This window comes from Elaeis guineensis, chromosome 10 (assembly GCF_000442705.2).
Source record: "Elaeis guineensis isolate ETL-2024a chromosome 10, EG11, whole genome shotgun sequence".
Classification (NCBI taxonomy): domain Eukaryota; kingdom Viridiplantae; phylum Streptophyta; class Magnoliopsida; order Arecales; family Arecaceae; genus Elaeis; species Elaeis guineensis.
In genome coordinates this window covers 20,046,734-20,060,231 of record NC_026002.2, presented here as the reverse complement: position 1 = coordinate 20,060,231, position 13,498 = coordinate 20,046,734, and the positions used below count along the sequence as shown (strand labels likewise).

At 36.3% G+C, this 13,498-nt stretch overlaps 1 protein-coding gene across 1 annotated transcript; it reads right to left on the bottom strand.

Moving 5' to 3' along the window:
- Window positions 1–6,828: 6,828 nt before the first annotated feature.
- Window positions 6,829–12,038, bottom strand: LOC140851904 (DEAD-box ATP-dependent RNA helicase 3B, chloroplastic-like). Its single transcript, XM_073244023.1, has 6 exons — window positions 11,798–12,038; window positions 10,806–11,183; window positions 10,237–10,380; window positions 9,599–9,694; window positions 8,337–8,611; window positions 6,829–7,321 (listed from the first exon to the last, which is right to left on the bottom strand). The coding sequence occupies exons 1-6, from the start codon at window positions 11,954–11,956 to the stop codon at window positions 7,252–7,254; spliced, it is 1,122 nt and encodes a 373-aa protein (XP_073100124.1). The 5' UTR covers window positions 11,957–12,038; the 3' UTR covers window positions 6,829–7,251.
- Between the last annotated feature and the right edge of the window lie 1,460 nt (window positions 12,039–13,498).

Here is a 13,498-nt window from a genome sequence, read left to right as displayed (position 1 = left end):
TGATAGGATTTTGATACATAGTCAGACTGCAAGTTAAAGTCCATCTCAATTCAAATTTTTTTTTCGATAAAATTAATTTTATATTTCAATTGAATAATATATAAAATTATCTGAAATCAAAATCAATCAATTATAACTCCATAATAAAATCAATACCCTCAATAATGCATTAATAGTATTCTATAATATCATGCTTCATATTCATAAATCATTATTAATACGATTCATCACATTACTTACTCACACGTACTCTAATAAATTCATATAATTTCAAAAAAATTTAAAAAAAATCTTCAATTCATAGATCACATTACAGTATCCCACTGCTAGATGTTTTCCTGTCAAGACAACTATATCTCTATACAAAATTAAGTTCACTAATTAGAAAGAATATAAATAATTAAGAAAGATAGGATTGCCAGATAGTCATATCCTAGGGTTTAGGTCAGTCCAATCATATTAACTTTATCTGATCAAGAATGATCAAATTAGTAGTGTCCAATAAAAGTCAAGATAGAGGCCAATAACATGCTTGATGATCCAAGATCAATTCAGTCAAATAACTTCATTTAATCAAAATTAGATTAAGATATAATTGACTACATAGAGATTAAATAGGTCAAATCTGATGGTATAGATAGGTGCCCGCATAATGTCCGACGATCCGAATTCTTCACTAAGCTCGATCAAAATAGAAAAAAAATTTTTACTTGATCCATCTTAGAGAAATAGATTTCATAAAGAAAGAAATAATTCTAGAGAAAGAAAGTGAAATTTTTTAGAGAGAGAAATTAAAGAGAGAAATAATTTCAGTGAGAGAAAGAGAGAGGGAAGAGAGAGAAACTCTCTCTTTTTTTCTTTTCATTTGTCTTTTCTTTCTTTTTTCTTTTTTTTTACTTTTTTTTTCTTTTTTCTTTCTTCTTCATTTAGTCCCATGTGAAATAGAAATAGGGGATTTGTTTCTCCCCTCTAAATCCTAGAACAGTGGGTCATTGCTGGCATGACTCTAGCCAGAAAGTTTAAAAGAAATCGATGGAAAAACAAACTGAAGCAGGGGAGGGTTTCCAAACCAATTTTTGGTACTTCACGATGAAATCCAGCCGGCAATGGCTCACTAGAGATGGGAGAAGACCTAGGAAGAAAAATAAATAGGAAATAGGAGTCCATACCTCGTCTCTAGTGAGGATTTAAGGTTGACATGAAGAGGATATTCGGAAGAAGATGCAGGCTTTTCTGACGAGGTTCAGCGGTCGATGGTGATGAGTTCTACAAAACACTTGATCCCTTTAAATAGAGATGGAGGGGAAGATCGGATGAAATCTGACTTCTAACATGAAAAGGGTAATCGGAAGAAGATGAAGGCTTTTCTGACGAGGTTCAGCGGTCGGTGGTGATGAGTTCTACAAAACACTTGATCCCTTTAAATAGAGATGGAGCGAAAGATCGGATGAAATCTGACTTCTACCGTGATTAGGAGTCGGAGCCGAAGGAGGAAGACTCTTTTAGGAGTTCTTTCATCACACAATTTTCCCAGCATGTGCAGAGCATGTGCTGATCTTTTTTCTTCCTTTTTAAATTTATTTTCATGCTTTAAGATCCGTGTGATTTCTAGGTTGATTGATTTGGGATATGACATTCTCCATTCCTAAAAAGAAATTTTATCCTCAAAATTTTTTTGTGTAGATTCTCAAAAATTTAGGATTACTTATTCTTCAAGTTATTCTCTAATCCTAAAAACAAGTCTTTCATCACCTAATCTTGCAAATTAAATTACTGTTTTGCTCAATGTGAAAAATAATTCAGATCACTATGTTTTCGCTACGTACTTTAATCTAAACCATCAAAATTTTTTAGATTCACCAAATAATTTTGATCAAAATATTACTCTATACTACAGATGTAAAAGTTTTAAAATTTTAAATTCTAAATAAAGTTAAAGATTAACTTCTGATTTTCATCCCTACTTTTGCCTGAAGTACAATCATCTTGATTAAACCTTGAGTCCAATATTATATTCAAAACAATCATATAGATGTACTATAATCCATTATGAATTAAATTTTAATTTTTTTATCAATTCATTTAGACAATTCTAAATTAAAATCTCATAAGCAAAATCCATAAGAAAAATCTTATAATGCTCTGTCAAGTTAGAAAAATCTTCTAATATAAGTCCAAGCGAATTCATATGCCCCACCTATTATGAGACAAATATTGCCAATATAAAAGCCTCAGAAGCTGTGCTTTCTAGAGAATAGGCACTAGCATTAACTGTGAGCTCTGCCAAATCTCCAAACTGTACCGCTCCCTGTCACGTAACCTCAAGACGAATCATTTTCTTTGATTCATGAAAGCGACGTGGCACCAATTGGCATTCAACACTTGGCATGCACACAAGCCCACAACTTTTAAAAGTTCATTCTCCATATATTGATGAAGCAGAAGTTTCGGACAATATCAAAAAAGATTTCAACTCAAGCAAGGAACTAACTCGATCGATCCACGCGAGCCATTCGAACCCTTGACTAAGGCAAAGAGCCGATCACACCAACATCACAAAGAAGTGAAAGACTTTATGTGAAAGTTAAATATAATAAAATATATTTTTTATTAATTAAAAATTTACTATAGAATTTTGTCGAGGCAAAGATATCAAAAGTAAGTACAAAAGGATAAAGACATAATCTTCATCTGAAGAAAACATCCCCACCTCCTCATCACTGTTGCTGGGGTGGAGGCACCTCAGATCTAATTTGAAATTATCTTCTTCATATGAGCCTTACAATCCTTAAAGCCCTAGATGAACCTAGCCGAAAATGCCTCGACAAGCTCATCTTCAAAGTCCGCTGAGGCTTGTACTTCGCAATGCATCTGTACCTAACTTCGGTAGGGACCTCCACTACAACTCCGACGGGACCCCTACTGTCCTCGGGCAGGGGAGGATTTGCCCCGAGCCTTGTCGACCCTTCAGAGGGGGCAAGGCCCAGCCTGACAAAAGAAGCTCGATATGGGAGGATCTGCCTCGAGCATTGCCAACCCTTCAGAGGGGGCAAGGCCTAGCCTGAAAAAAAAAAAAAAGCTCGATACAGCTTCAATGCAACAATATGCAGCTTCACAGCTACGATCGACCCAATCCCCATCGAAGAATGCCACAAGTCAAAAATGAAAAGCTCCAGCTAGATACTCGTCCTCTTGGATGAGAATTTCACACATGAAGAGTTCATTTTCTTCTTCACAGCTGACTTGGTGGATAACAACGATGGCTTCATGGCTACAAGACAAGAAAAAAAGAATCTATTTTTGAAGACTACTGTGATAAAAAAGTAATTGATGATCAGATGGCGGAAAATCCCACTAGATGGCTGTTCTATTTATACAAGCTATCAATGGTACGGATCCGATCATCAAATCTCCAGATCTTGCCAACATGACCAGCCTTGAAGCGATGGATCATGCAGCCTTTCATCGCACCCTTATCCGAATGAACTGCGTAGGACAACTTACGAAGCATGCCTCGAAACTTACTATGGCTTACCACGTGGCTGGTCCTGGGTAAGTCCAGGGGCAATCTCCAGATTTCTTCCCTCGAGAGTGTCGTTCTGCAACTTCTTAAGCTCCCTTCCTAATAAAGACAGTGCAAGTCATAAAACGATGCATCATTAATCCTGAGGAATTTCTCTCGAAGGCAGTAATGTAGGCGCGTCTAAGAAGGAAACGGGTCGGCAATTCAATTACCAAGACAATTACTCCTTTTGCTCAAAGTCCAAAGACTACTTTGAACTCAGGAGTAGGGGGTATATGTTGCAGGAGAGATCCGTCGATCGGGACTAATCCTCCATCAAGACGTGCTTAAGATGATATGGTGAGATCACACCAACTGTAAACACAGAACCACCAATTTGGCCAGCTGTGTGGAAGAAGCATGCACCTGACACCATGACTAACAATCTCGATTCAGAGGTGGAGAATATTCTTCTCATGATAAAAGGTAAGAATGTGACCAACAGTCTACAGAGCTAGGCATAACAAACTCACAACTTTCAACTAGCGACCTAAAGGCTCAACCTCCAAATAAAAGAAATATGAAAGGGATCCCAAAATAAGCAAGCAAAGAAACTCAAACATTCTAGAGCTCTTCCTCCGCTGTCCCAACTCATGTTCTTCTCTCTATTGCTTCCAAAACTCCAACTAACTTAAGTATCAAAGAATTCCCTCCAAAACATCCCTAATGAGTGTAGATTTTTTTTGTAAATTTTGCAGCAACAAGTAGTCACTATAACAAAGAAAGGGCAAGTTATTGGATATAACTATTGGAACCGCAAAAAGAATTTGGAGGCCTGACCTAGACAGCTATCAGCAACAGAAGTGGATGGTTACTTAACAGTTTCAGAGCTAGTTGTGTAAATATTGAAATATAATTCTATAGTGAGATCTCTTGCCAATCAAATATTCATTAGTTAATTTTTTTTATCTTTGCATTTATCTTAATTTATCTTGCTAAATTGTAGTCTAGAATCATAGCCCTAGCTATCTCCTCCGAGAAGGCGATGCCTCGGTGATCAAAGTCTTGAAGCTCAAGATGAAGGGCACCAGTATGATTTCAAATACCGGTAGCTTACTCGCATGGTTGCATGACTTGGCTAAAGACATCCATACCCTTCCTATCAATGAAAAGGCTGCCGTGATCGTCCACCATTTTCTCTCTTTACACCGAGTAAAATGGAATGGCACGCTGCGGAGCATTTCAATCCAGAAAATGAAAAAATGGCTACTTATGCAACTAAAAAAGAATCTATATCTTTTCTCTGAAAAATAAAAATACAATGGTCATTTTTGAAAAATATCTTTTTTCTTCTAACGTGAGAGCAATCCAAAGAGTCAAAATACAAGATGTCACATAATATTGGGATATTCATATCTTTGATGCTATGACCAATCTCCAGTGTGATCAGCAATAAAGAAACCACCCAATTTGCGGTGCTGTTCGCCTGCCGATAGACATGACGAACAACTATCGTGGAGCACTGATGGAGGGACTCCCAGTTATCACAAAGGAGTGGATAAACTCGCATGTGCTTCGTGTCGTCCTGGATCCAACCAATGACCATGGCAAAATCAACCTCCACAAAAATTCTCTTCGCATGTAACTCCTAACGTGCACAAATGATGCTTGCCCAGACAGCCCGAAGCTCCGCTTCAGAAATTGAAGGCTCAAAAAGAGGAGAGCCCTCAGTAGTAAGCAGCCTACCATCCGGATCCCGGATGATGTAGCTCGTACCATTTATGCCATCTCTAACACTGCCATCAAAATTGATCTTGACGAACTCCAAAGGAGAGGCTCCTAAGAAATAAGAAGAACCCTATGGGTCGTCGCTGCATATACTGCAGGAGAGTTTCAGAACCTCAAGCTACTAAAAGGCTATCCAGTAACGATAGTATTCCTCTGCAAGACAGCAAGCTCTCTCCAACACCCGATACACAGTCATAACCTCAGTCTCAAAGATAAAGGTATTTCTGAAAAGTCAAATCTGATATGCAATATATGCCATCCCACTACTTGAGGACTGCACATAATCGAACTCTGCAGTGCACCACATCATCTTTGCCATGTCATTGATTTCGCAATTTGTAGTTGCAAAAAATTCTTTTGCAGTATTAATTGCGGTTTTTCGATAAGATCTTCTAATGAATTCGCCCAGCTTTTTTTTGTATCTTTTTCCCTTCATTTTTAAGTTATCTACCATTTCTATCTTTTTTTATTATTATTATTTTCAGATGTAATATGCCATTTGCATTCATCTTTTTATAATTCACTTATGAGCAAGTGTTAGCCTAGCATTACCCATGCATCCCTTTTAAATATTTGATTAAAAGCTTCTCTTATATCGATGCAGTTGAATACTTAAAATAAGAACCCACGGTAGCAAAATCTTATGCTTTCTAAATAAAAAGCTGACCAAGCGTGGATCCTCTTGGTTTGCCATAAATCTAGTTTTAAGAATGACAAAATCGATCCAGCCTGTTGGATATGCATCTATCCTATCCAAATTCGATCAAATTCAAAAAATAAAATTTAATTAAATTTAAATTTAAATAAAATTTAAAAATTACAATACAAATATAAATAGAATATAGATAATGCTACTTTCTACTCAAATCCGATCCGAACCTACGAATATGGATAATATCCAAATCCATATCCAAATATATATATTTATAATTTTATTTTGATAATTTTATTTTGATTGATAATATACATAAATTATTTTGATATTCATATATTCTATATTACATTATAATTTTATTTTTATATTTAATTTTTATAAATCTGAACTTATAAATGATGTTCTATGTTGAATTAATAATTTTATTTTGATTGACAATATACATAAAATTATTTTAATTATTTATTATTTTTTAGTATGAAATAGATATAGAATAGATATGGATTGGATATAAAAAAATAAATTATCTGTAAATATCTCTGAACCTATTAGATACGAAGATGGATACCTCTTTTTCGGATATCGAATAGAATTAAATATAAAATATTAAATTTGAATTTGAAGATGAAGAGTATAATACTTGATTTAAATCTTATCCATTGTCATCCCTATCTAGTCTGCGGATTAAATTGACCTCTGACACCTTTGCCCTATAAATAGCTGTGCGATTTCCGAAATTCTTGATATGCAGTTTAATTGCAAGGATCATGCACAGAATTTGCATTACCTGGATCCTCATGCATGGCACTGACCAAGAAAAATATAAGCACCTTGCCGACTCTGGCATGCCCAACAATATCAATAACATGATAACAATATGATATTGACAAAAGATAGACCACTATACTATGATCCACAAGTCGTGATGCACTTGCTCTTTGTTTGAGTATTCCACAGATAAAAACCTTGAAAACACCCCACCCCATGCGTGCGGAAAACACACCTCTCCAACAAAACCACCACCCAAAAGATAAAGGAAACAAAATAAAAAATAAAAAGAGGCGGCAGAAAGGAAGTTAGTGTTAACGCCCTTAATGCCCAACCCTTTCACGAAGTACTGAATAAACATGGCAACAACCTCCTCTTAACCCATTGGCGTCCAGTCAGATCTTGCACGGTATAAATTGCAATTTTATGAAGCAACAGGAAGGATATACTGATTTGCCCACCACGTAGTCTTATGCAACTCTTGTAGACCAGGATAGAATGAGAGCAACCAAAATTCAATAGCTGAGATGTCAACTAGCTAGTTGTTTGGACATTCTGATGCTCGGTGCCCAGTTCTCCCACAATTGAAGCACGCACCCCCAAAGCCTCTGTTACATTACAAAGACGAAATTTAAAAAATTTGCATAGAGAGCGAAAAGCAACCATGAAAGGATTGAAATTACATCAATGATCATGTCTGTCTACAGTACAGCAAGGAAGTTAAGGTATAAAGATAGAGACCCTACGAAAGCCAACATTCAGGCTACAGAAGCAACATCTGAGCAATAGTTATTGCATTGTTCTATTGTACAATGTCCAAAAGCCACAAAATTAAAATGCATTTCTACAAGCACAAGTCCAGGACCCGAAGACCAATGTCCACCTGATACAGGTTTGTAATCTGAACCTGCTAACCAGGGAACATCTGCCAGAAGCAACATTTCCATTTATATTGTAATGTGAGTTTCATAACCTCTTCTAAATGACGTAGATTTAGTGGTTTCCATGGTTCAAATTCATGAAAGTTTAAAAATAACAACCAGGACAGTTTAGAAAGATTCACCAAAGAAAAATCAGAAAATAATGGTTAATTATTCAAAGTCAGTATCACCATTTGCTTGCATGACAACTCACTGCTTCATGCCGGTGAATGCAAGTAATCACATGTATGAGATTGGAGGGTATCCAACAACAACAGTGGCCAGCAAACAAAGAACCAGGAAATTGATGGAAATCTGCTATGACAGGTTAAAAGAGTGGGGTATCATAAAAGGTTGTAAATATATGACCTTGAATATATTAGAGAGAACACATAAAGATTCATGAAAAAACAAATATTTACTGATATTTCAGTATAACACCATATGGTAGTGCTAGTCAATTAGTTTTGCAAAATTTATTTGGTCAAGTACATCTCAAAAAGATTGAACTGCTGAATAACTCAGACAGCCATCATAAATACACATAAAGCCATCTGATTCTTAAAGAAAGATTTGTATAAACTGGTGGTTTGCAGTTTCTAAATTACAGAACTTTGCTCCAATGTTCAAAGAAAATTTTAAATGAATTGACCTTGAATTTTAGAAAATTATCACTACCTATAAGAAATGTGGAGCAGTTTACCTGTCCCTGCTTCCAAAGGATGATGGCCGGCCAGATCTTCTACCACCGATCAGCCAATCATCATTGCTCCCTCTGGATGACCTAGACCAGCTATTATCAGTTCTGTAGCTCCTGCCACCACGCCGAAATCCATCATCACTATCATAGTCCCGGCTACCCCAGTTTCTGGAACCTCTGTGACCTCGCTCCCTAGAGCCACCTCTGGAACCCCGATCCCGATTAGAAAATCGGCCATAATTATCGGTTGGAGGACCATCATCTTGCAAGGCAGGCAACTGCAAGAAGGTAAATACACAAGATAAAAGCATGTCCCCAGAACCCAACTGACAGACACCTAGTCTATCATGACTATAGTGTGAAAAGACCAAAACAACAAACAAAGAAAACAACAAAGAATGAGAAATATAACAAGAATTAGGCTCCTTCATTCAAGGTAAAGCAATTAGAATGTCAAATCCATCCCCAGTAATATATTATGAGTGACCAGTCTCACAAGACCCAAAGATTAAAGCCAAGACAAGAGCAAATAACAAGGCAAGCATAAAGAATTAAACTCTTTTCTTCAGACTGATGATATCAGAATATACAACTTTTGACTTAATTTCAGGGGGCTCTAAAAATCAAATATTATACCAAAGAAGCTTAAAAACTTATCCAAAGGTATTCACAAATCCAGGCACTTAAGGAGCTTTTTCATCATCAATAAGATTTCATTGCCAATAGTTTATATCCAATTATCAAGAAAATCCAACCAGATCTCACACTATCTAATTTATCCCAGAACTAATCATGATTTGAACAACAGCCATGATAACTTTATAACAGAAATTATATTGGTTTTGAAAACAGGCAACAAACAAACAAATAAACAAACAGGACTCCTTATTATTAAGGCAATATCCTGTTATAGCAGATGTTATGTAACAGGAATTACAGTCATCATATGATATTTTCACACTTCATCTGATTAAAATATCTTTTTGCTTCAGAACTTTATGTCAGTTATAAAACAATATCTTAATCTGTGACAAGTGACAATCAAATATAGAAATCATTTACCCTCATAATAGCATTGAACAATTATTTATTCAATTATAGCTATTAATCCATTCCAAATAAATTCAGTAAAAGACTTTAAAAACAGTTTTGGATGCTAGCGGATATAGGCATCAACGAATCCTTGGCATAGACACCTTTTGTGTAGAAATTCGAACACAGATATCGGCAAAGCTGCTTACAGGAGGATAAAACTGAAAGCCTACCTTCATGATCTTGGATATGGTATTTCCCGGAGGCAGTTGCTTATTCAGTAATTCTTTCGCAATTTCCTCAGGTAAATCAAAAACTGCTCCTTGAACCTGATATGGTAAACAGGCAATAGAGATTGCATAAACAAATGAAGTTCATCACGATTGGATGATGGTAATTTGAAAGAAAATAATATATTAATGAGATTTTAAAAGATACTAATATGTTCATGCTGTGAGCTCATGAGCTCAAAAGATAGAGGTAAAACAAGACAGTAGCCATTTCACCACACATGCATAATTTTAAAGGATTAATGCACAATGTTAATAATGAAAGATTCGATTGAATAAAGTGATGACAGATATCACAATAGCAGGGTATTAACATATGACAAGACTTACTGCGAAAGTGCTCATATCTTTTCCAGCAAAATGGGTCAGTGCATCAACATGCAATCCTACTATGCATAACTGAAGCTCACATTTTGTTGATTTAGTGAAAATTATGTATTAAAAGTTTGAAAGATGATGAAGATTATCAGCTTGGATCTGCTTTATCAATTATGTAGTAGAAACTAAGACAAAAGCCAGCAGCATATATTAGAAGCAAGAAAAGGCAAAAGGAGTAAATTGCTCTCTAGTATAATACAAACCCTTTCATCTGCAATCAAGTAAATTTTGCCAACTTCATCAGCAGCAGCAGGATAAACATCAGAAAGAAACCCAGTAACAGATCTTGGAGAAAAGAACCCTCTTGAGTATCCTTGTTCACGTGTTAACTGTAATGTCACCCAACCCTGCAAATGATAGGACAGCTCAAGCTGAAAATTTTGCAGAAAACATGAAGATATAATTAAATTTTTACAAATGCATGATACTTCAGTATATAGATTGCTATTTTGCATGGCATATAGGCACCATGTACCATTATGCTCATATAGGATGGTACAGTGCAAAGAATAGTCTGTAGCCTGATCTCATAGAGTTTGGATCTGGATGATTCAATAAGAACCAATTGTTGAATCAAGTCGAGCCAGTTCTAAGTCAACTTTACTGGTTAAGAATATGCAAAGAAAGTAGTAATGTCTATTTAGTACTAATTGGACTGGATGGAAAAGCATGCTGCACCATGACAGAGATCGTGCATTTTTTCTGTTAAATGGAAAGAAATACAGGTAAATCCAAGAAATTATCAAAAACCCAAAACATGATTATCTTTTACCTGCTCATGACTGATAAGAGAACGAGATGAAGGTGGTTGAGAAAATCCACTCAAATGTGCCAATGCAGCAGCAAGAGCATTTGTTCCTAGTTCTTGTGTCAATCTTTGAGCTGTTGGAAGGAAGTGCTGTATTGACTCAGGATGGACACCCTGCAGAGTAGCAACAACTTGCTCCGCTGATGACTCCAACACCTCTTGCATCAGTGGCGGGCTTATAAATTCAAACTTGCATCCAACATCACGCTCAAGTGATCTAACAGTTCTCCTCTGGCTGCTAGTAAACATCAAGATGGCCGTGCCTTCTTTTCCAGCACGCCCAGTACGACCAGAACGATGGACAAAGGTTTCCGGGTCATTTGGCAATTCATAATGAATAATCTGCAAAAGTGAAGACAAATTCTTAAAACACTTAATAGTATATTTTTATAGAGAAAAGTATAGTGGCAGCATGCAAATGGAGACTTAATATATATCGGCTGACCCTGGCTGTCTTCAAAAATAATTAAATGCCTGCAGTGTATAATCTTAAAGCATTGAGTTTATTAAACAAAACTCATGACTTAATGTTAAAATGTCAAAGTAAAGCAATCATTGGTTGACAAAAAAATCATTAAGGTATTAAAAGTTGATTGATCTGGGTCCTCCAATAGTTGATTAGCCTGCTAATCAAAGTGAAAATAGATATTAAACATACAGTAAAACAAGCAAATGGAAAGAATTTACAGCTGAGTGCTGAAAACTTGATATGCATAACCTTAAAATTAGCTCACGTAACATAACTACCCCAGACCAGCTAATGAAGGTTTTCAAATCACCAGTTGAATAAATGCAATGAAACTATCTATAAAATGTCAAATTGGTAAGCTTGCACCTTTTTTCTGAGCTCAACAGGGAAAAAAATAATAATCCTTCATTAGCATCATTAGAATACAATTGATATTACAGATACAGCTATAGCAAACAGCCAAAGTGAGACTATTTAGCAAACCTACCAGATCAACATTTGGTATGTCAAGACCACGAGCAGCAACATCAGTTGCAACAAGCACAGTAAACTTTCCTTGGCGAAAACCACTCAATGTTCTCTCCCTCTGATGTTGAGATATGTCCCCATGAAGTGCCTCAGATGCAATACTATTAGTCAAAGCCATGGATACCTCATCAGCATCGCGTTTTGTTTGAGTGAAAACAATCGTCTTCCCACCCTTTGCATATACCTGTAAAAGTAAGAAGTCAGCAGTTTATTATACTGTTAGTTAAAAGAGAAATGAAAAAAGACAAGAGATTCCTCTCGCGAGAAAAGAAAATTCAACTTTTCTCATGGTGACTGAGTACCAAACAGAAAACTGTGCAAAATGGTTCCAGGAAGCAAATCGGTATCCATACAAACTATCAAAAAATGTGTACATGCACAAGTATGCATGTGCACAAATCCATGAGTATATAAATGCGAGCATGCATCTCTCTCTCTCTATCTATCTGTGTGTGTGTGCGTGCGTGTGCGTGTGTGTGTGTGTGTGTGTGAAAGAGAGAGATGGAGAGATCGCTTTGGCAATGTATTCTCCAGGAACTCTTACTGGCCTCCATGAATTATTCCCTCAACAACTGGGCACTTTCTAAGAAGCCTAACAACCACATAAGCTGATTGGGCAGTTAAAATTAAACAAAACATGATAGATCCATAAGCAGCATTTGGTAGAGGTTTGTGGAGCAAATGAATTAGCAAAGAAGCTGTTAGATGTATGTCCTATAAATCAATTGTTGGCTGATACATTGTTCATTCTATGACACAAATTTATACTTTAAACTATTGATTTAATCAATAAAGAGCAAGTTTTCTTTTTCCATTCAAGTGTTATGTGTCGTTGAATCGTCATAGGAATTGATGTTACGATACATATTCTCAAGTGTTGAGAATTAGAGCCATATATGATCGATTCCTAAATTGCTCCCGATTATAGGATAGTCACGAGGACGATGATCAATCCACATAGACCGGCGCATGATTCTCTTCCTTCGAGATAGATGAATCTCTAGTATACGGTATAGAGACACTAAGCAACTAGTGCGCCTAGTTGTTAGAGAGCAACTAGTACTAAGCACGACCATACGAGTGATCACATGGATTTCTATCCAATCGTCAGTGATCATCTCGATGCTGTAGTTGTGTGACTGGTCCTTTGACCTGCGGTGTCACAGTTGCTCATAGTAAAACTGCTGTAGTTTGGCTACACATAAGCATTAATTCAATTATGAATTTTGTAGTGGATGTTGGCTTCAGTTGGTTGAGCTGTCCGAGTAATGTGTGCATCTAGATGAAATCTATCGACCTTGATAGAAACTAGTCCTATGAGATTTAAGAAGCTGAGTCCACAAGTCTATGATTATAGCAGTGTGATTGATGGAAAAGAGTTTCCATTTAGAATCAATATTGGACTTGAGCTGATCGGATCTATCATGATGATTTATCTATGACCTACCATCTAGTCGGGACTTACGATAGAGAGACCGTATCATACATTAACTACACATAAAAGTTCTATTTCGATTCTGCTGGATTGCCACTACATATTGCTAGATGTCACTGATGGATTGTAAGAACTCAAAAGGATCGTTTTGGATCAATGATCCTCGTCGAGTAAGAGTGGAACTGTCCCAACCCACTAAAAGAGGTTTCAGTGATATTTATGATA